The sequence below is a fragment of the Magnolia sinica genome, chromosome 2, assembly GCF_029962835.1.
Source record: "Magnolia sinica isolate HGM2019 chromosome 2, MsV1, whole genome shotgun sequence".
In the NCBI taxonomy this organism is placed as follows: domain Eukaryota; kingdom Viridiplantae; phylum Streptophyta; class Magnoliopsida; order Magnoliales; family Magnoliaceae; genus Magnolia; species Magnolia sinica.
Genome location: NC_080574.1, coordinates 21,570,298 through 21,593,984, shown reverse-complemented (window position 1 = coordinate 21,593,984; position 23,687 = coordinate 21,570,298). Strand labels below are relative to the sequence as shown.

Here is a 23,687-nt window from a genome sequence, read left to right as displayed (position 1 = left end):
TGTTAGCTGAGTCAACCTACTTAAATTCATCGAACCCAAACCCGATCCAAGCTAACTCATTTACTTGAAACTGGGCCAGTGACACGGCCCAACTTATGTTTTAAAATAGAATTTGGGGCAAAAGACATGCCCAGCCCAGCCCAGCCCAGCCTCATTATGCGAACGGGGTTGGTTTCATGCACGTTAGTTCGTGCATGGTTGGCACACGTATGCCTGTAGGCACGTGCGCAATGAATCGCCTCTCGCCCACCATTTCTTAGAATATTCAAAGTCGCCACTCTCCTGCTGTCCGTCCGAGACAGAAACGCAGGGATGGAGATTCCGGAGTGCCCCATCTGCCTCCAATCATACGACGAAGACGACCAGATCATCCCACGTGTCCTTCCCTGCGGCCACTCCGCATGTGAGCCGTGCATCAGACAGCTCCCCTGCCGCTTCCCCAACACCATCTCCTGCCCTGCCTGCACCCAGCTCATCCGATTCCCAGGATCCAATGGCCCTTCTTCCCTCCCCAAGAACATCGATCTCATCCGCTTCATCTCCCAAACAAAACCCCATTCCCAATCCAAAAATTACAATCCTGCCACTGAAACCCGCTCCTCCACCCCAACCGACGCCCGAAATTCTCCGTCTGAATTTCTCCCCCGCCTCTGGACTGAAGACTTCTATTCAACCTGGAAAGATTGGATTCTTCCCAGTGAGGTGGTTTCAGTAGGAGAGAGAGTTCAAAGAGGTGAAGGATTCTTCTCTTTATGTCACGGAAGGACTATAAATTCTTCTTCTTCTTCTTCGTATATGTGTTCATCTTTTAATTTTAATCATGATGTGAGTCTTTTGTATATTACGGATTCTCCGTGTTCAAATGAATCGGGTTTTAGTCTTAGCTACACAGCTCGGGTAATGAAAGCTTTGTATCGGCTGAAAGAACGGGAGAGAACTGAATTGGGTTTTATTGTACGAGCCTGCTCGAAGCAACGGTGGGTTTGTAGGGTTTATGGGTTTTGGATGGATTTGGAAGACGGGTCTGTTTTCTTGGTGTGCGAGAGGTTGGCCGGTGATTTTATGAAGAAGCTTGGGGAGTTGAATGATGGGTTTTTTGGCATTGTTGAGAGGGATGCAGTGGAGGGAAATCCGAATTTGAGGGTAGATGATGTAATTTTGGGTTTCGCGAATCATGGTTTGCGGTTGTGTGAAGCGCTGATGGGTTTGCATTCGGAAGGTGTAGTTTGTGGCTGCTTGGCACCATCCTGTTTTAGGTTCGATGATTATGGGTGTTTTTCTATTGACTTGAATGATGTCCTGGTGACTGGAAGGAGAGTCCGGAAGAGCATCGCAAGTGCTGGTTCTACTCGAAGAAGCAGTGATAGCTCGAAAACCAATTTGGGTTTTGCTGATCTGTTGAAAATCCAAGCATTTGCAAGTCCAGAGTTGCTTATGTTGTTGCACGGTGGGAGCGAGGCAATGGACCATGGTTTAGAGGTTTTGTCTGGGCATGGCTCGGATATCTGGTCCTTGGGTTGTATCTTAGTTAGGCTTCTTGTGGGAGGTTTGATTGTTGATGAGCTGTTTGAAAGTTTTTATTGCATTCTACAGAAAAGAACTGACAAAAGCTGTGATGAATTTCTGGACATGTATATAGTTTGGATGGAGAAAGTGGCTTCTGTGTTGGGAGCATTCTTGGATGGGCGATTTCAGTCATTGCTGCAAATTATTTGCCAGTGCTTGGATTACGAGCCTGAAAGCCGTCCACATGTGAGTGATGTATGGAGGTGTGTTAGGGGATTGCTTATCATGCCCCATGTTGATATTCTGGCGGACTTGGATGCCTTGATCAGACTGGAAAATGCTCACCATTGCTTGATTCTTGGGGATTTGTGTCTGCTGCCAAAGGAAGTTGAGAATGGATCACAAAAGCAGAATAGACATGAATTGCAGAAGTGCGGTGACATCGCAGACGATCTTCTGAGCATGGGTTTGGTCGGAAGCAGTGGAACTGATGTTACTCAATTGAAGCAGGAGCAAATTGATAAAGAACTTGTTGATGGGTTGCATTCTGGTGATTTGAACTCTGTGACGTTGCAGGGTCACCTTGATTGCATCACAGGATTAGCTGTTGGAGGTAACAATTCTCATGTGATTCCTTTAGTGCCTGTTTGGATGTACTGCTGAATTGTTACTGTTTCACTACTGATTATTTATAGGTCTGCATCCCATCTGCCATAAATAACCAAAACAATCAAATGTACCTTTTAGGTTCTGCTTAGAATAGGGACTCATATTTAAATAATGCCCGCTTTAATTCAAGAATGATCTCATGTTTGAAGAGCATGGAATTCCCATTTCTGATTGAACAGAACAGAGAGAGTCCGTCAAACCAGAAAAATTGCAACTGCACTCAATGCAGAAAAAAGCTACATTGAGCACAAGTGGCCATTCCACTCAATGAAAATGTACTCACTTCAAAATGCAGCTTTAGATGCCAAATATGTCAGAATTCAATTGAATACTTGTCTTTCTTGTTTATCCAGGCTCCTTGGATTTTCTTTGTCAAACTTGACAAGTGAACTGAAAAAATCTCAACTACCTTTTATCCTTTTTTCTTATGTCATGGAGAAAATTCTAACACCCTAACAGCCTGCTTCATGTCCTGCATAGAGCTAGACAACTGATAACCATGCATTTTTTTGAATGTTTGGCCATTGAAAAGTTGCTTCTTCTTGCCGTTTTGCATGCTCTGATTAGAACTTCTGATGTACTGACAATCCAAGGTTGGAGTTGACTGCATTGTTTGAGTTATCCCCGATATTATCCTCATCTCCAGCTCAGCGATACCGATGAACTTGCATGAGAGAACCCGTGTTTGTGGTTGAATGTTCAATTCATGGACTATGCAGGCTTTTTCTTTTTTTCTTTTTGTTCCACATAGACTGCAGAAAGACTGTCTCAGTGTAGGCTAGGGGCTTTCTTAACTTCGACATCATAGATTATGAAGCTTGCAAATAGAATTATGAGTAACAGGATTGTAAACAATGACTTTGGTTTGGAGTCATTCAAGTCAATGTGTTTACTTTTCCTAATAGGGTTACTACTATCACTCGAAAAAAAAGATGGTGCCAGTAGGTGGATTTTCATTATGGAGGTTCGCGAAGCTAAAATTTGCAGTAACTCACCCGATGTCTTTATCTTTATGCATAGCAAGTCTGCACTCAAGTGATTAATGATAGGAACTTCTGAAATTTTTTGCTATCAGAAACTGCGTGCTGTTCGCCTCTTCTTTTTAGTTTAGACTCAACTCTCTTGGTTTCAATAGTGTGAAGGCCTACTAGTCCCAAGAAACTGTTCTTGATAATCCGGACATCAACGTACGTCAACAACTTTCATTTGATAATTTTTTGCGGATACAGAAAATTGAAAACTTTAACCTTTTTTCTTTTTTCTTTTTTTAAATTTTTTGTAGGGGGGTTTCTGTTTAGCTCCTCCTTCGATAAAACAGTCCATGTATGGTCCCTGCAGGTATGCATTTGTAAAGGTAGCATCAATTTGAAGGTTTATTCCAGAATTATTAGAATTATTGTCAAGTTGATCATGGGACCTTATTCTACACTTGTTGAAATCCTTAGAATTATATTTCTACTAGGAATGATGACAAACACAAAGTTCCCTGAGATTTTGTACATCTTAGTTGCACGAAAATTTTCTTTTGGACGGTGTCAATACCCTACAATGATTTTTGCAGTTCTAGTGTGCCTCTACTTGAAATAGGGGCCAACTAATAGCATAAACAAATAAACAGTACAATAGGGAATCTTCGTTGAATAAAACTCTTAACTGATGTTGGCTTGAGTGATGGTTTTTTTTTTTTTTTTGAAAGATGATATTTTTATTGAAAGAAAAAAGAACAACAAGACACAAACCAAACAGAAATAGAAAACAAAGCAACAGGAGAGAAAAAGCAACATAGAAAAGAAAAACACCAAAACAGAGGAAGGGCTACTCCTCAGCAGACTAACACTCAAAACAGGACCCCCCAAAACCTAGGGGGCCCAGTCTCTAATAATGACTAGCACTCTAGAGAACACCCCTACTGTTGAGCTGGAAATATTCCTGAAACATTTGTTGTTGCCCTAAGCCCAAATGGCCCAAAAAACTGCTACGAGGATCGTCCTCCATTTTCTTTTACCCAGGGCTCCACCAGAATCCACATGCCACCCGGAAAAGTGATCATCTATAGAGTTAGTCATAACACAAGATACCCCTGCTAGCTTGAGGACGCTCCACCAGATATCAGACGAGAAAGCACAATGTAATAGGCGATGATCCATTGATTCTTCTGCTTTCAGACACAAAGGGCACCCATTTGGAATCTGCATACCACGCTTCCTAAGATTGTCGATAGTTAGAATTCCTTTTCTTCCGATGAGCTAGCCAAAAGCAGCCACCTTCGGCGGAACCCCATAGAACTAGATAGAGCTGGTGTGACAAGGGGAGGAGAAAGAGGATGCAGTCAAGGACTTGTAGAAGGACTTCACATAGAACTGACCCGAAGGCGATAGCGACCAACATATGGTGTCTTTCGGCTTAAATGGGAGAGGAAGGGGGCACCTTGCAATAAAGATAAAAGCATAGTAAATTCCTGAAATTCAAAATCTGAGATATTTCTCCGGAGCAAAGGAAACCAAGACCCTCCACTCCCAAAAGGGTTGCAACAATCTATAACAAGGGCATTAGGATCAGCAGAGATAGCGAGGAAAGTGGGGAAAGATTCAGCAAGAGAATGATTGTCGATCCAGATGTCTAACCAGAATCTAATATTTCATCCTCTACCCAAGGAGAAGGAGATTCTGTCAAACATAGGCGAGGCAGACTTAGCGAGTCCTATCCATAGGAAAGAGGCATGATAGAGGGAGGAATTTTTGGTACACCAACCAGTAGTGGATACACCATATTTCGGCGCAACAATCTAATGCCAAAGACAATCTTCCTCACACCCAAATCTCCAAACCCATTTACCCAAAAGAGCTTCATTAAACAAAAGAAAATCTTTAATGTTAGCCCCTCCGTTCTCATAAGAACAGCAAACCTCTTTCCACTTTAACAAAGGAAATTTTCCTCCGCTAGAGCCACCTTGCCAAGGAAAATTCCTTCTAAGCTTATCTATCTTCAAAATCACAGATTTCGGGCATATGAATAACAAGAGGAAATAGACGGAGAGGTTAGAAAGGGAAGGCCTTGATGAGATTTAGTCTCCCTCCCAACGATAGGAGATTAAGCTTCCAAGCTGAGAATTTCCATTCCATTCTTTCTATGATTTTGTCCCATAGAGCTTAGGGAGGCTTACCTATACAAAGGGACATGCCCAAGTACAGAGTAGGTAGCATGCATACCTTGCACCCGAAAGATTCAGCCAGAGAATTACAAACCTCAGATTCCAGGTTGATACCAAAGAATTCAGTCTTGGAAAGATTGATTTTCATACCTGAAACCACTTGAAACCAAGAGATAGTTATGCTTAGGAGAGCCACCTGATTTTCGTTAGCTTCACAAGATAGTATCATCTGCAAACTGCAAATGAGAGATCGGGATGTTGAAATTTGGAATCGAGACTCCCCTGAAGATACCTAACTATTGTCCTCTCAAAAGCATGCCACTCAAAGCCTCTATAACCAAAACAAAAAGAAAAGGTGATAGAAGGTCTCCCTGACAAAGGCCCCTGGAGGACTTGAAATACCCAAACAGTGATCCATTAATGAGAATAGAGAACTTTGGCGACATAATGCAAGATTTAATCCAAGCTCTCCATATGAAACTGAATCCCATTCGATCAAGCATTTGGTCCAAGAAGGTCCAGTCCACATGGTCGTAAGCATTTTCCAAATCTAATTTGCACATGATACCTGGCTTCTTGGACTTGGCTTGAGAGTCAAGACATTCATTAACAATAAGCACAGAGTCCAGTACTTGGCTCCCTTCCACAAAAGCAAATTGATAGGGGGAGACAATCTTGGAGATAACGGATCTCAGCCTTTGACTCAAAATTTTAGATAGAATTTTGTAAGGGTTTCCAATTAGACTAATGGGGCGGAAGTCACTCACATTCTGGGCACCTTCCACCTTAGGAATGAGAGCAATGAAAGTATTTCTCAACTCAGAGGCCAGCCTATTATTATCAAAGAAATCAATAACAAAGCCATCAAATCCAAGGAAACTAGGTCCCAGAAAACCTAAAAGAAAGCCACTAGGAAGTCATCAGGGCCTGGGGCTTTATCCCTCCCCAAGCCCCAGACAACCTCTTTAACCTTGTCGATGCAGAACAGATGCTCCAAGAATGCCACATCCTCATCAGGTAAAGACCTGAAATGGAGATTGTCTAAAGAGGGTTTGCACACCTTGTCAGTAGAGAGTAATTCAAAAAAAAAAAAAAAAAAACTTAACAAAGGAAGAGGTAATAGAGTTCTTATCTGAGCGAATCACATCTTCGACCATAATGGAAGAGATAGCATTAGATTGCCTCCTGCCATTAGCGAAAGAATGGAAGAATTTAGTGTTCCAGTCACCTTCTTTAAGCCATGTAGCTCTAAACCGTTGGCATCATTTAATCTTCTCTTCCTCTAACCTCGCACAATACTCCGAGGACAAAAAGGATCTAGAGTCGTTCTTCATTAAATATTAAATGTAACTTACTATCAGTTGAAGTCCCACCAAGGTGAGGTGACACATGCTTGTAGATTGTGCTAGAGATCACGACAAGTCATTAAGGTTTTAAAGACCACTGAGACTTGATCAATATGCACGCATGCATGCTTTATACCATGTGTTCGCATCTCAAAACTTGAAGAGATGAAAGAGTTTTGTTGGTCATCAATGACAATAATGAACATGCAGTGTGCAACTTACAAATAAATGAAAATAACAAGAATAGTGTCTTGCAAGGTATGCTAGTGTCCAGCATGCTCTATGGAAATACATGTAATTTTGTTTTTGTGTGTATATATGTCGTGTACTCTTGTGGAGCATTGTATATTTCCTTCAAAGTTAATATGTGTGTGTGTGTGTGCGTGTGTGTGTGCGTGCGTGCGTGTGTGTCTGTGTCTGTGTCTTTCTACTGATTTCTTCTCCCCTCAATGGGTACTCGAACCCATGACCTTGTGTTAGAACTCTTGTGAGACTACCACCAAGGCATGAGTAAGGACCCAATTTCTTCTCAAACCTAACTCAACTTGGTATCAAAGCTTGGATTCAGATTCCTCTTTTGTTTATAGTTGTCGCATCTTGCTAACATCAGCTTTCGTATGGCCGACGTCAACTTCCGTACGGCCAACGTCCGCATTTGTACTATCTGTACGGCCATGTAGCAAATGAAGTGTATGGTTTGGTAGATCTTATATCCTGCTATGTTGTGTGCGAGGGGGAGCAACGGTCCATGCTCATCATCATCATCTTCTTTGTATGTATTCCAAGCTATTCATGATCGACATCCACACTCCAGCTTGAGGGGGAGTGTGGAAATACATGTAATTTTGTTTATGTGTGTGTATGTATGTCGTGTACTCCTATGGAGCATTGTATCTTTTCTTCAAAGTTAATATATATGTGTATACAAGTTTGTCATTTGACTAACTAACACAACCAATTGCCCGATCCATCCTTTTCCTCTTCTCTCTTTCGACACATTCCCTTCTACTCTTTCTACTGATTTCTTCTCAAACCCAACTCAACTTGCTCGTCTATTCACATATTGGATGATAAAAGAACTTTTTAATGGTTGATAAAAGAACTATATTGTGACGTCCCATTTTCGGATCATAGGTAGCCTGCTTGCTAGGTGTGATCTTCCTCACTTTTCTATACTATGTTTCTCATGGGGATCATACAAACTGAATGCTAATGCAGTAAATAAAATTACTAAGTGCAAGGGTAATGCTGAATGTCTTATTTTATTGCCCCTGCAATCTGTCATATCAGTTCTTTCCAAGGACTTCTTTTCCTTTATTTATATATTTTTTTTCTTGATCCTTATATTTCTATCTCATGCAGGACTTTTCTTATGTACAGTCCTTGAGAGGTCATGAACATAAAGTCATGGCCATAGTCATTGTGGATGCAGATAAGCCACTGTGCATAAGTGGAGACGGTGGAGGTGACATTTTTATTTGGGATTTTGGCATTTCTCTTGGACAAGAGCCATTGAGGAAGTGGCGTGAGCATAACGACTGGCGTTATACTGGTGTTCATTCGTTGGCTGTCTCAGGAGTTGATTATCTTTATAGTGGCAGTGGTGATAAGTCGATAAAAGCATGGTCGTTGCAGGTGTTGTCCCAAACTTGGCATTTCTAATTGTTTTCCCTTAGGGTCTGTTTGGTTTTCCAATTACAACGGTAAATGGCTGTCAATGGGTAATGATTACTTAGTCTTATGATTATATGGTTACATTACTTACATTTGACTGCAATGATGATTTTGCTACATTGTTTGTCTCACTTAAAAATCACTTAAAAAATGATAGTTTTATAATGTGAAAATGTAATGATTACAATTTATTTAAACTATTTTCTTTACAAGTGTATTTCACTCTCGATTTACGAGCCATAATTCCTGTTTAAACAAACACTAGAAATGATAATGATGGTTCATTTACTTTGCATTTCATAGGAAATTGGAAAACTAAATAGGCCCTTAAAGTTTCTATGCATTATTTTCAATTTTGAATTTATTTGTGGGAGTAGCTTTAGGACTGCTAATTTTTCTTAGGGAAGAAATGCATGTCCCATCAATGCAAATGATGAATTGAAAGAAATTATGTACTTTATTTTGAATGAAAGAGAACATTGTTCAAAAGTAACAAGGCTCTATCACACCACGTAATGCAACGGACATCATCTTTGTCGGTTACTTGAAATTAAATTCTAGGTCTTGTCCTTCAAAAATACAAAGCATTAAAGAAATATTTTTTGACCATGAAGAAATATGGAAAATATCTACATAATCATGTAGGGAAAGATCAAAAGAGAGAATTCTAAGCTTAAAGAACTACAAAAATCAAGGAGTAATCTAGAAAATACAGAAGTTCTCTAATTCATTTCTTTGAAATGTTGAATGGGTAAGAGAAAATAGTATCTAAATGATTTTAGAAGTTTAAAGTATAATTCAGAAAAAGAAAGAAAGAATGATGTCTTTGAGTTGAAACCATTGTTTGAATTATCCCTGATATTATCGAAGTATCCACGGTATTATCCTTATCTCCAGCTCAGCGATAATGATAAAAATTGTAGTGATACTAATAACACTGGTAGTATAAGAAATTCTAGGTATCAGCAATGTATCGATAAGTATCACCAATGTAATCGCCAATATTTTCAACCGTGTAGATTCCAGGTGTCGCTTGTATTGCTAATGTATCGATATCACCAATATTTTTTATTGTGTAAATTCTAAGTGACACTTGTATCACAAATGTATCAGCGATATTTATATCGCCAACTTATCGATATCACCAAGAATTTGTTTATTACAAAAAATAAAAAAATAAAAAAATCTCCATTTCAAAATTTTTTGGGCACATGGTTGTATGTAGTGTTCAATTTATTGTTGATAATATTGATAATATCTCAATATTATCATTATCGCAACATGCGCGATATCAAAACCACAATCTTTTGTTTCCTTTCTAATTGTTGATGATTTGTTGGCGAAATATTGTGTTGTCGATATTTTGCAATATCGATGGATGTTGGATGTAAGGTTGGATGGTTGGATGGTTAGATGGGATGGTTGGACTGATTTCTTATGACGACACATGCTTTTGGGCCTCCATTAAATGGGAGCTTATTATGTATGCATTTTTTTATTTTTATTTTTTTGCAATTTTTTATTCCTAAATATGCAAATATGTGTATTTTAATTCCACTGAAAATTCCACTGTTTTTCCCATGTTTCCCCGCATTTCCAGTTACCAGCGATATTTTTGGTGATATCGATATTGTTTCCGTATCTCCCTTCCACCCCCCCCAGCAGCTAAAAAAGGTATCATTTTTAACATTAAAGAAAAAGCCCTTATGGAAGCAAGAATTGAAAGATCATATGGAGAAAAGGAGAACTTCTCTTTTTAAACTTAGATTGCATGACATAAATAGTAAGAGTTTGCTAAGCAAATTGTGCTAGAATAGAAATCCTGAATTATTATGAGGGAGTAGTTTTAGTTGTTTTAAAGAATATGTTCCACTCGATGGAGAGAGATGGAGTCCTAGTTGTCGCCTTCTATGTAAACTCTTGATTCCATGAAACAGTTGATAGAGATCCATGGTTCTCGATGGAAGGTAGGATCCGTAATGGAGAGAGGGTGTTCTTAGAAGGGCCAAATGGGGAAGGTATGATGGTGGCAAAGAGACAAGATGAAGGAGGTCATTGGTACATCATCCTCTACAAGGATGAACTCCCAAGAGGTCCCCTGCGAGCCGAGAGAGTCTTCCTTGACGGTCCCGATGACAATTGTCAAATAGTAGTTGTTCGTAGTGAGGAAGGAGGTCTGTGGAAGATGGAATACATGGATGAAGTGGTTTCTAGTGAGGCCAACAAGGGTAACGCTCCTGCACTCCAAACCTGTTTGTGGATATATTTACAGCCGATTGGAATGTGTTGAACTTCTCTATGGTGTTTGACCATTTCGAGAGGGTCATGCATGTCTCTATCCTCAGGCATAGAGGGTCCTCCACCAATAGGGGTTTCGCTTTTGTGAGGTTTGAGAAGGCCTCCGACCTTCTAGATGCTATTGAGGGGCGTAATGGTAGAACCTTAAGGGTCCAAGTTGCTCGGTTTGGCCAGCTAGAGTCTAAAAAGGAGATGTATGGCTTGGGTAAGCCTACTCCAGCAGTTAGTGGAGAGAGCTTCGCGGTTCGAGTCCGGAGGGTTATTTCCATGAAGGTTATTGGTAGGGCCCCTGCGGTTGCCCTTGGGTCCTTTAGGGAAGCCCTCCTAGGTAGTCAGCTTCTGGTAACCTAGTCCAAACCCCCCGAGGACACTCCCACCTTTTTAGTGTTCAGATATGAGCCGTCCCAACGTGAGATCCTTATCTTGCCTTTTGTTGTCTCCAAAGCGAGTGAATGTCTACAATGAAGTCTAATGGTCTCCATGAACCCCTGCTTCTCCTTAAAAGATTTGGAATTTTGGTTAGGGTTTTATTGTGATTTACGTTCAGAAGACCTCCTCCTTTGTCCCCTTGATAAGTTGTCAGCTTGGGTCTCATTTCAACCATTAGAAAACTTGGACAAAATTCTATTCTTAGGACATATTCATCGTGTTGGGCTGATGGCCAACATTGTTAGGTGGTTGGATTGGTCCTTGTTTGGGTACTTAGATGCTTGGTTCCACTTTCCGGGGGTTCCCTTAAAGCTTTGGTCCTTTGATTTTTTTCAGTCATTGGGTTCATGCATAGGTGAGTTGAAGGCCATCGACGAGTCAACCGAGATGGGAAGAGCTCCATTCAGCGAAGCTCCTCATCTGGGTCGGGATGTCGCCAAGACTCTGGATTCAGTTTTTGTCTCTGTGGGAGAGTCCAAGTTCAGTATCAAGGTTCTTAGGGAAGGATCTCTAGCTTATTTCTCATGGTTAGGCGAAGCTTCAGATAATGTTAATGGCGGTCTCCGATCATTTGGCTTGACTCTGGAGGGGGTGTCCGCCATGGGTCCTCCTCCGCAAGAGCTCTCCGAAGCTACTTTGCCTCGATTATCTATGTGTGACTCTTGGCTAGTAGGTGGCACTCGTGTGAGCCTGTGGGGGTCTCAGGATGGACACGTGGTCGGTCGGATCTTGATCTGCTTGTTGATAGGCATATCCCTCCTAGATCTTGAGTTGCTTGCCAATAGGCAAATCCCTCTGTCCCTAATCCAGAACATTCTCATTTGTCCTCGTCCTCAACGCACCTCATCCTTGGGCAAGATTCCAGAATTTTGGACAATCGACATCCCTCACACGGTCGCAACTCGTGTGGAGAAGCTTTCCCAAGCCACCCTGCAGCTCCGTGAACCAATTTCTCCCGAGATTCTCATTTTACCACCCCCTCTCGATAAACCAGGAGAGAGATTGCTTGCTGAATAAGCCTCCTCTCAGGAGCTTTAGTCCTCGAGACTTACTCGAGTCAGTCCTTCATTAATGGGGCTGCCAGGTATAACATCACTATGTTGACGTCATTTGATACTGAGGACATGTGCCTTGCCCTCCTCCTGCCAACGGGGTCCCCTATCAGAGACGTGATCATCACCGATCGAGATGCTTTTATGAGGCCTGTTCTTGAGCCTTTGTGCCTTCGTCTCCTCCCATCGCCTGCTCCTCGAGACACATCTCTACTTGCACCAAGTGTTGTCTTCGTTGGGCCGAGAGATGAGAGAGACTCTTCGATGGAGGATAACGCCCCCAAATCGAGATGAGCCATATGGTGTCATATGAGCATCTTCCCTCATCGCATATCGACAATTGTCTCATTGATGATGTCAACCATAACATTGATTTGGCCTTAGAGAACTACTATCAACAGAGGAATTTTCTCCTCCCCACCCTCAGAGATGGATACGTGTCCTTTGGGTTTGGAAGATCATCAGAAGTGGATTCATTTGGGGACTTCCTCTCTTGTCAACTCTTCTCCGACCTTTCTCCCACACTGCACTAAAACCATTAGTCCTCCTTCGAATCCCAATTTGTCTACCCCCTCTGCATCTGGAGATGCACCCCCCCGAGATTCTTTCTCCGTCAGTGTAGACTTGGTTGAGATTAAAGGGTGTAGGTCCTTTGGCCATGGTGGTTGCACCTTCGGCCTTGTTATGTGAGGAGTTGATAGCCGCATATTCAGGGTTGCTCCCTCAGGGTATTTTGACTAACACCTTGGTTGTCTCCCGTATTAAGGCTTCCTTTTCTACAATAAGGATTCTCATCCCTCTGGCAACCCCCAAGGCCAAATAGATAATCTCCTAGTCCTTACTAAAGAGAAGTGGAGGGTTAAGGATGCGATTTGACATGTCAGTCGATTGCTCAGTGTGGTTTTTGGGGAGAGATGACTATATCACGGTGTTTTGCCTTATGGCTGAAAGGGGAATTGGAATCCCATCTTTTGGTTCCCTTAAGGGCTTGCCCAGACTTTTGAAAGGTAATAGGGAGTTGATGAGTTTGGGTGTTTCTAAAGTTGGGGTGGACAAGGCCATCTCATGTGTCGAAAGACGGGGAGGAGGGGGTAAAAGTGTGTCCCCATGAAGATCCAGTCCTAGAATGTTCGTGGGTCGAGTTGCCCCCATAAGGGATTCATAGTTAAGGAAATTTGGTCTAAATTGAAGGTCCGTTTAATTGTCCTCTAGGAATCTAAGCTGCAATTTGTAGACAAGAGGATGGTTCGTTCTATTTGGGGTCGGAAATGTATCGAATGGGAAGCCCTTGTTGCCTGTAGCTCCTCGATAGGTATCCTGGTCTTCTGGGACCCTGCCACTTGGAGTAGGGAGGAGAGTCGGTCAGCTATGTTTTCGGTTAACATTGTTTTAAAGAAGTAGCCTTCAGTTTTCCGTTGGGTCTTTTCGAAGGTTTACGGCCCAACTCGTTCTCTCCTCCGCAAGTCTTTCTAGGTTGAATTATCATCCGTTTGGGACAGATGGATGATCCCTTGGTGCATAGGAGGGGACTTCAATGTGATGCGTTTCCTTCATGAAAAACTCAACGGAACTAGAGTCTCGACTAGCATGAGTGGTTTTTCTAATTGGATAGGGAATCATGATCTTAATGACCTCTCCATGGCGGAGTGAAATTCACTTGGCCGAATGGTTGTGCTTCCCCGACTATGTCTCTGTCAAATAAATTTTTTGTCTCTCTTGGGTGGATTCGAAGGTTCCCTTTAGCTCGCCAAAGAGGCCTACCTAAGCCAGCCTCGGACCATTGCCCGATCCTTTTGCCGGACGATGAAATAAATTGGGGTTCTAAACCCTTCAAATTCAAGATAGCTTAGCTCAAGGTGGAGGGTTTTACGTCCGTGGTCAGTGGCTAGTGGTCAACTTTTTCAGTTTAGGGCAAAACTTGGTTTTGTGCTTTTTAAGAAAATGTAGATGCTTAAGGAGAAGCTAAAGTTTGACATCGAGAGGTGTTCGACAAAAGAGAGGTGGAAGTGTCATCTATCTTGGAGCAGATTCAAGCTTCAGATATCCAGGAGGAAGTGTAACGCCACGAACTTTTCGATACTCGAGCATCGGAAGTCCTCGAGTGTTACCAAAAAGTTAGTATAATCTATATATGCATAGAATACAAATCTCACCATGCTTACCTTACACCTATATCCTGACGTAAATCTAACCATTGGAAATGACTCCCATTCATAAATCAAGTCATTCGACTGTTGATCACAAGGATTAGTATATGTACACTCCCTCAAGCTGAATCAATGTGTGATATTTTATCCATAAGAATGCAGACATAGGCCCATCATGGGAAATGCTTAGATACACGACCACAACCATATAGAACCATCGGATTCTCCAAAACTTTTATATCAGCAATAATTACGATAATGCCACCAACCTAGACCCTTAAATTCTAGTTCACTCAGTTCCCACGATCCGTTTAGCATGAAACTTTATAACATGCTTAATTAGCCTAAATTAACTGTACACATCAAATATCTACCCTTAGATCATTGTAGAAGTGTACCAATGGACGAAACAATCATTAACCGACGATCTTGGGGTCCACCTGAGGTTAGATTATGCATAAAATTGGGCCCGACCCCTTGAATTAAATGGGAAACTGGATGGACGGAGTGGATTTCCCTAAACCAGTACGGTGAGCCTCAATTCACATGGCCGGTGTACACAGCGGAAGTACGCCCATTGTGTACCGAACTACCATAGGCAGTCAACTACCGCTGACCTGAAGAATCCCAATAGGATTCAGAAATCCTTCTTCCGCCGCAACAAGGAGTTGCGATCTGTTGCAGTGGGCCATCATCTCAGTCCGAAGGTCCGATCCGAACCGTTGGTTAGAATCCAAAGGGTAGTTTTACTAGGACCTAGATATAAAATCTTATAAATAAGCAACGAGGGTTGTTTCCACACTTTCGAGCAGAAGATGAACGGCAACAAGGGAGAGTCCGCAGGCCACCACAGAGTTGATCCAAACCATGACTTCTGGGACCGAAATTTCGAAAGGAACCTAAGGGAAGGAGTGGATTTTCCCAGAAATCAGGGAATGGGCCCCAATGGTATCACCGTCGTTGGTGATACGCGTACTGTGAACGTCCGCGATATCCGGGCGATCCGGTGCGAGGAACGTCAAAACAAAGCATCAGGGACATGATCCCGACCATCCAAATTCCGGATACACGAGTCCCAACCCCGTCCAAGAAGTCGGATCGGAAGGACGGAGCGATCAGCCGGCCCAGATCCGGTCCAACGCGGGTCGGCTTCCAAGAATTTCTGCACCAAAATAGGGGCTGCGTAAGGGATTTTCTAGAATTCTCTCTACGTAAACAGGGTAAGTGCAGAGGCTGCAACCGACCTAGCAACCTCCTTAAACCCTATAAAGAACCCTCACCCAACGCTCGACAGAAACAACAAGAGAAAGAAAGGTTTCAGCTGAGCGGCAGCCCTGTTCGCCCAGGCCTGCTGCCGTCCAGCAGGGGAGGAAGAAAGGAAGGAAAAGAGAAGAAAAAAAGAAAGAAAGAAAGAGAAGGAAAGAAAAGAGAGAAAGAAAGAAAAGAGAAAGAATGAAAGAAAAGAAGAAAAGAAAGAAGAAGAAGGATTATGACTCGCCGAGTCAACTCAGCTGAGTTACCCTGAGTCTGGAAAGTTGGAGTGTCGATTCGGTTGTCCTACCCAAGTCTGGCCCATCTCCTTGACATTCAGATCTTAGCAATCCAAAAGAAGGAAGAGAAAGAGAGATAGGAGGCCTTGTAGTGTGACTCACTGAGTCAGAGTCGCGTGCGGATAAAGGTAAAATTTCCATCTTTTAAATTAGAAGGGTTACAACTATTACATCTAATTCTATCATCAACATAAACCGAGCCCTAGATAAATCCTAAGTGTTCAAACCATGTAATTTAGGATATAATCTGATGTACAGGTGTATACATGGACATCTAGTCTCAATTGAGGATGATTCGATTTAAAGGTGAGGGTTTTATCCTTTAAGCTTACAGTAATTTAAGTTGATCTATTTATTCTTCCTTTCATATGCCTTGATGTTAATTCATTTGTCCTTATACGTGCCCTTACCTTTATCTTGCCTTTCTATGCCTTTTACGATATGAATTATCCTGTATTTCATGTTTACATGTTCTCTGGGAATTATCATATCAATTGATTTATTTTATATTATGGGCCCTTTTGGGATTACGACATGATGTCAATTATAACGGATTTCTCAGAATTTATATGAGGCTATGGATGCAAGCCTTGCCCCTGCCTCTCTCTTTAATTGAGTTGGCTCTACCACTCGTCTTTATATTTGAGTTGGCTCTGCCACTCGTCTCTTTATTTGAGTTGGCTCTGCTACTCTTCTTTTGTTGAGTTGACCATTGTCACTCTTCTCTTTATTATGTTGGCCATTGCCACTTTTGTTGAGTTGACCATTGTCACTCTTCTCTTTATTATGTTGGCCTCGTGCCGTCTATCTTTAAAGGCATGGGCATGTGTCTTATTCTTCCAGAATCTCCATGATTCAGTTTATATTCTTTATGATTCAGATTATACTCTTCATGATTCAGTTATATTCTTAATGATTCAATTATATTCTTTATAAGTGCAAGTGATGTGTTAAGAGGTCTCGCAACTAGTGAATCAATTATCTTATCATGGACGTAATGCGTTACGGGTAGCGGCCCTCTTGGTTGGCACGTAATTCCGTGGGTTGGTTGGCGTGGTGCACAATCGATGTATGTAAATCGGCATACATGTTACATCAACTTTTCGGGATTGGATGTCGCAAATAGTCGCTCCATGAACACATCGTGTTACGTAAATCCCCCAACCGCGTGTTGTGTTGCCTTGAGATGTTCGCGTAAATTCACGTTAGCGTTGACCATGCCGGCGAATATCCGTAGTTATGGGATGCGGGTCGAGCCGGGTTTCCTATGAATTATATTCCACATTGTGATGATCACTACGTATGATGAGCCGCACACACTATGCTAGGCATGCATCTCATGTAGGTTTTTTGTGCATACTAATATCTCATGTATTAGTGGAGTACAAAACGTATCAGTACCCTTACTTTATCTTTTATGAATCTCTTGAATTATTGTTAATCTTAAAGGATAACCTTCACTATGAGTAGGGCATTGACCCTCTTCCAACCGTACAGATTATGCAGGTGACGTACAGATCGAAGACTTAGTGAACATTCTCCCTAAGGAAGATTATCTTGAAAGAACAAGAAGACAACTTAGGATGTAGTTTTATTCTTCCACTGTGAACTCTGATGTTGTAATCGACCTCCCATTATGAGACCATTTGATTATTCCTTTTACTCTGATGATATATAATCAATACAGTTGATTTTATTCTTGTGAATGTTACCTTTATGAATGTATTTGGATGTGACCCAAATGAAAAAAATAGGGTGCGATTTCAGAGCATCCAGTTGTACATTATTAACACCCGGTTTCCTCGGGCACGAGTACAAACTCTGGCCATAAAAATTCGGGATGTTACAGGAAGGGGGTCCTTTGTCAGATGAGGATTTGACTCTTAGAGATAAATTGTCTTAAAATTATGCTTCTAGAATCAAGGAAGAAGAAATTAAATGGTGCCAGTGCTCTAGAGTTGTCTGGCTCAAGGAAAGAGATAAAAGCACCAAATACTTCCACAGGGTAGCCAGTGCTAGAGTGAGGTGTGGATCACCTTTCTGATAAAGATAATATTTCTAATGCTATGATTAACTATTACACCCATCTCCTCTCTGACAAGGGCTATGATAGGTCTTTCATTGATGATCTTCCTTTCTCCCAGATTTCTTTAGAGGAAAAGGCATCCTTGGAGAGACCTTTTCTTCTGGAATAAGTCAGGGCCACAGTTTTTGACTTAGCCAGAGTAAAAGCCCCTGGTCCTAACAGGTTTCCCCTGGCCTTCTTCCAGTCTTTTTGGGAGCTGGTGCATCAGGATGTATTGCGTTTGTCCAGAACTTCTTCTAGACTGGTCATATCCCATCAGAAATGGGTTGTTCTTTTATAGCTCTGGTTCCAAAGGTTGTGGGTGTTGTTGAATGCATGAAGGACTTTTGCCCCATCAGTCTACTCAGGGTAGTTGTTATAAAATTCTGGCTAAAATCCTTGGTTCTAGGATTAGGCTAGTCCTTCCCAAGGTTATTTCTTCCTTCCAAAGTGCCTTTGTCTTTGGGAGACAGATTCTTGACAGTGCTTTGTTGGCCTATGAATGCATTGATTCTTCTCATCGAGCTAGCAAGAAAGGTATCTTCTGTAAGTTAGACTTGGAGAAAGCATATTACCATGTGAATTGGAATTTTCTGGACTATATGCTTTCTTGGCTTGGGTTTGGGAAACTTGGGGATGGATTAGGAGTTGTGTTTCCTCATCTAAATTTTCTGTTCTTATTAATGGTTCCTCCTTTGATTTCTTCAAGGCTACTCGTGGGCTCAAGCAGGGAGACCCTCTATCCCCCATCCTGTTTATTATTGTCTTAGAGGCTTTAAGCAGAATGCTATCTAGAAGGCAAGATATTGGCCTTTTCTAAGGGTTTGTTGTAGATAACCTTCTTAAGAGAATCAACCACCTTCAGTTTGCCAATGATACTCTCATCTTCTGTGAACCCTCTAATCCAATGGTAGTCGGCCTAACCATGTCCATTTGTTGGTTCAAAGTAGTCTTGGGTCTTAAAATTAACTGTGGTAAGAGTGAATTTCTGGGTATTCACATGTTTGCTGAGGAACTTACGGGCCTTGCCTCTGTTTTTTGTTGTCATGTGAGAACTTTCCCCTCTACATACCTTGGGTTGCCTTTGTGTGTGGGTAACCCTACTTTGCACCTCTGGGATAGGGTGTTCGAGAGGTTGTAGCAAAAGTTATCTCTATGGAAAAGTAACCTTCTATCGTTGGGTGGGAGAATTACCATGATCAAAACATCTCTCTTCAACCTCCCTTTCTATTTCATGTCCTTGTTTCGTTGCCCTAAGTCTGTTCTTTTGAAGATTGATAAGCTTCGGAGGAACTTCTTGTGGCAAGGTGGCTCCCACACTAGGAAGTTTCCTCTTCTCAAGCAGAATGAAGTCTGCAAGCCGGTCTCTGAGGGAGAGGCAGGTATTAAGCGCCTTGATTTAGTTAACTCAACCCTTTTATGTAAGTGGATCCGGCGTTTTGTTTCTGAGAAGGATTCTGTGTGGAAAAAAGTTGTCATGGCTAAGTATGGTGTAGAGTTGGGTGGTTGGACTAAGAAATCTTCCTTGTATAGGTCTCCTGCCCTTTGGAAGGAAGTGGATAAGATTGCTGTTCTCGTATTCAGCAATCTCTCCTTGTCGGTGGGAAATGGTGTAAGGGTCAGATTTTGGTCTAACCCTTGGTGTGAGGCTGCTCCTCTTAAAGACTCCTACCCAACTCTAGCTTGACTGTGCCCAAACCAAGATATCCTAGTTTCGGAGTGCTTCTTCTCTAGCTCAAGCGGAGTGTGGACTCCCCCATTTCAGAGGAGCTTAAAAGACAATGAATTTGCCGAGTTACTCGTGCTCCTTTCTCACATGCAAGAGTCTGTGATTACCCCTAAGGCAGTTAACTCTGTCTTTTGGACAGTTGGTAGAGCCGGCTCTTTCTCAGTGAAGTCGATGTCATTTCCTCCCCTGTGGATCTTGCCCCTCCTAGCTGCACAGGCCCTTTATGGTCCTATGGGGACACTCCAAAAATCTCAGCCTTCACCTAGCTGGTTGGTAGGAATCATATCTCACTATTGACAACCTTCAGAAGAGGGCCCTTTTTCTTCCGAATGTTTGTCTCCTCTGCTTCCAGGATGTGGAATCTGTCTCTCACCTTCTTCTGTACTGCCCCTTCTCTGTTGCAGCTTGTTCTGTGATTCTGCTTCATGCGGAAGTCTCCTAGGTGATCCCTTATTCGATTGAAGCTCGCATAAGATCTTGGGATGTTGGAGGTGAAACTTAGAAAAAGGAGGCGGAGGCTTGGTTTGTTCGCCGCCTTCTAGGCCATCTAGTTCAAGAGGAATAATCATTGTTTCAACGATGTGAAAAAGCTTGGTCAGCAGGGTTCTGTGTAGAGTTTTCCAGTCCATCAGGGATTGGGCTCTAGGTTAATGTTTGTGGGTTCAGTTTGAGCTCTGTGCTTTTTTATTTTCTTCTCTGTTTTTGTTCCTTTTTGTAGGTCTTCTTTGTTTTGGTCTTTTTCTTTCTTTTTTTCTGTTTTTGTTGTTGTTCTTTGCATGTTTTATTCCTTTCTTGGCTTTTGCATTTTAATAATATTCATCATCTTTCAAAAAAAAAAAAGTGTTTTAAGTTGTCAAATTGAAAAACTTTGTTTTAGGTTGATGTTAAGAAGTTCTTGAACAATCTAGACAAAATAAACGATTTATAAATAAGTTAATGTTATCACTCTTTGAATTAATAGTGCATATAACATTCTCTGTACATTCCCACATTTTCAACTGCACATTAAAGATGAATCTTCCTAACACGATGCTCCAAGGGATCTTCAAGTTTCACATTCATGAGTGAGCGCCCAAGTAGAGATTATGGTAACTAAGTGGTAGTCCAGGACATTTCTCTAAGTGGAAAAAGAGACATCATATACTGGTTTCGAAGATGTTAGTTATTTCTCATCCTTTTGAATCCACATGCTCCATTACTGTTGATATTTCACATTATTTTTCTTTCTGGAACTTCTTATGTCATTTGTTTGATCATATGATAACCACTTATTTTGCCGATGCTTTTTTTGTTTGTTTGTTTGTTTGTTTGTTTAGGGAATGTTTGGATACATGGAATCCAAGGCAAAAAGAAAGGAAAAATCAATAACTATCCAATAATGATTTCCATGAGAGCTGTTGAAACATGGATTCCAATTTTGAGTTCTTTCGGTAGCAGGTGGAAATCTCATATTCCTCTTGCAATACTCACGTAGTTTCTTGTGCCAAGAATGAAAGTGTAATGATTGCTTGGTGGAATCCACCCTTTTCTTTGCCATCCAAATAACACAAATCATCACATCAAAGGAAAACCCTTTCCTTTTCTGTTGTTTGGCATGGAATCCATGGTTTCCAAATATGGTGTTAGTTTCTCCTAGATGCACCAGTTACTTTTCCCACAGATTTAATCCTTCTTCTTCTCTGTCCATGTAGTTAGTATTTCCTGAGCAATTTTAATTCACTGTCAATATCATCAGTTCCCATTAAAAGTTTTGACAACTTCATTAAGCATAAGATTGTATTGATCTGTACTTTCCATTTCTTCAGGATTACACCCTTGTATGCACTATGAACGGTCATAAATCGGCGGTATCTTCTTTAACAGTATGCAATGGGATTCTTTACAGTGGAAGTTGGGATGGAACAGTTCGTTTATGGTTGCTTAGTGATCATAGCCCTTTGGCAGTATTGGGGGACGACACACCTGGAAGTTTGGCCTCTGTTTTGTCGCTTTCGGCAGGAAACCACTTGCTGGTTTCTTCTCATGAGAATGGATGTGTAAAGGTTTGCTACACTTCGGACCTTTGCCCCATCTGTTGAGTTGAGCTTTTTCAATTCACACTGGGTGATGGAACAATCTGAGTAAATGACCTTCCTACCAGTCCAGTCAAAGAATTCTTAACAGGCTCTACCCAGTCTGATTCAAGTTATCTAAGTGGGCAGTGCCAATATTCAGTCTTCTTTTGCCTTACCATTTTAAACTGCCAAATTGCTAACTAAAATTTAAACAATAGACATAGAAGTCCATTGAGCTTGTAATTTCTCTTGATTCACATTAGAAAGTCCTTGTACCATCATACTATCTAAGTTCCTTTAACCAGAATGTGTAAATAACCAATTTACTGATGGATTTAGGGCTGTCAACGAATTGGTCCTGGGTTGGTTTGTGCCCTTACTTTGAGTTGGTTAGGCCAGACCTGTCGGACTGGGCCTATTTAGAATTTTGATTTGCTTGGCCTGGGGCTTCCTTGATCTGGAATGCTCACCCTAGATGGAATGTGATAGTCAGAATCCTGTCATTTGGACTGGACAGAGGGAATTGCCATCAATGAGATGGTCTAAAACTGGCAGAAATAACTACAACTGAAGAGATGCATGAAAGGATCTGGAATGGACCCCAGATGAAGGAAGCTCTTGGTGTTCAGCAAAGAAACAGTCAATTTAGAAACATGCGTAAAGATCTCAAATGTGTCCTGCTCTGGGGAAACTATTGGTGGTCAGCATTGTTTGCAATGGCACCATCAGATTGTATTGGTAGTCACTGTGAAATTATATCATTCGACATGATCTGAAATTAAAAGCTTCAATGCACTTTACATACATGAGTTTTTCCGTTATCTATTGAAATATAGACATTTGTTGGCTACGCATGAGGACTCTGTATCCTAGTTTCTCTGTACAGACATCCAATGTAGCATGTGTCAGATCAAGGTTATTCATGGCCCAGTGTTTATATGACGTGGGTTGCAAATCAAGTCTATCTGGTCATACGGTTGGACAAAAATGATCAATAATCCACATGTGGTGCACCTGATTATCAGACCAGCCTGATTTTTGGGCCAAAGAATATACACAACAGAATGCTAATCTGTTGAATGGCTTGGATCTTTGCATAAACGTGCCACAGTGGCACATGCTGAGAGTGTAGGTACCGAGACATGAAACTAGCGATAGTGGGGCTCAGAAAAATAATGGTTACTTTAACTTAATACCATCTTGATGTTTTCTCTTGGTGTGAAACTGCGTGCTCCTGTTACTCATGTATTAACTCCCATACACGGGGATTGGCATCTCTGCCCATGCCCCAAGTAAAAGAACCTTTGAAAGTATGAGAATATGTTTTATTTCTAAGAAAAACATGTCATTTCTTTTGTTTATTGTGTTTCCCAGATGTGGAAGAATGACATGCTTGTAAGGTCAATGCAAACTCATGAGGGTGCTATTTTTGCCGTTGAAATGGTTGGGAAATGGCTCTTTACAGGAGGTTGGAATAAGATGGTCAATGTTCAGGTCTGTGTGTATCAATTTTTTATGGCTTTCTCATGGAGTCTATTATATTCACAACCACATAATTTTGTTGGAAGTATGTCTTAAAATTTAACTTCTTTTTATTTTTTATAAACTGATAATCTTTCCTTTCAGTGCTTTAGTCCTCTCCATCCTTCAAGCGACTCTTCTTACAGTTCTTTTACTCGGGCTTTGCCTTGCAGGAGTTATCGGAGGATGAGTTTCAAGTGGATGCCAGGATGGTTGGCACTATTTCTTGTGATTCCATTATAACTGCTTTGTTATATTGGCAGGGAAAGCTTTTTGTGGGATTCTCCGACAAGGTTATCAAGGTATATGCAATGCTTTTATCTTGTTCTGTGATCAGTATTGAGTAATCTTTTATATGGGGATCTTTCTTGGTTAGGGCTGTCCACGGCTACCAGGATCCGTAGATACCCCAAGTATCCAATCCAATTTAGTCAGATCTGGATCCAGATTTGGGGTCCACAGATTGGATCTTATTAGAAATGGGGTCAGGTCAGGT

At 41.5% G+C, this 23,687-nt stretch overlaps 1 protein-coding gene across 1 annotated transcript in view; it reads left to right on the top strand.

Moving 5' to 3' along the window:
* Positions 1 to 259: 259 nt before the first annotated feature.
* LOC131236594 (protein translocase subunit SECA2, chloroplastic) overlaps positions 260 to 23,687 on the top strand; it is a 71,415-nt gene continuing 47,987 nt past the window's right edge. The window contains exons 1-6 of the mRNA XM_058233881.1: positions 260 to 2,119; positions 3,458 to 3,513; positions 8,035 to 8,307; positions 21,422 to 21,658; positions 23,045 to 23,164; positions 23,365 to 23,493. Coding sequence (XP_058089864.1) covers positions 313 to 2,119; positions 3,458 to 3,513; positions 8,035 to 8,307; positions 21,422 to 21,658; positions 23,045 to 23,164; positions 23,365 to 23,493 — 2,622 coding nt within the window. The 5' untranslated portion in view covers positions 260 to 312. The remainder of the gene's footprint in view (positions 2,120 to 3,457; positions 3,514 to 8,034; positions 8,308 to 21,421; positions 21,659 to 23,044; positions 23,165 to 23,364; positions 23,494 to 23,687) is intronic.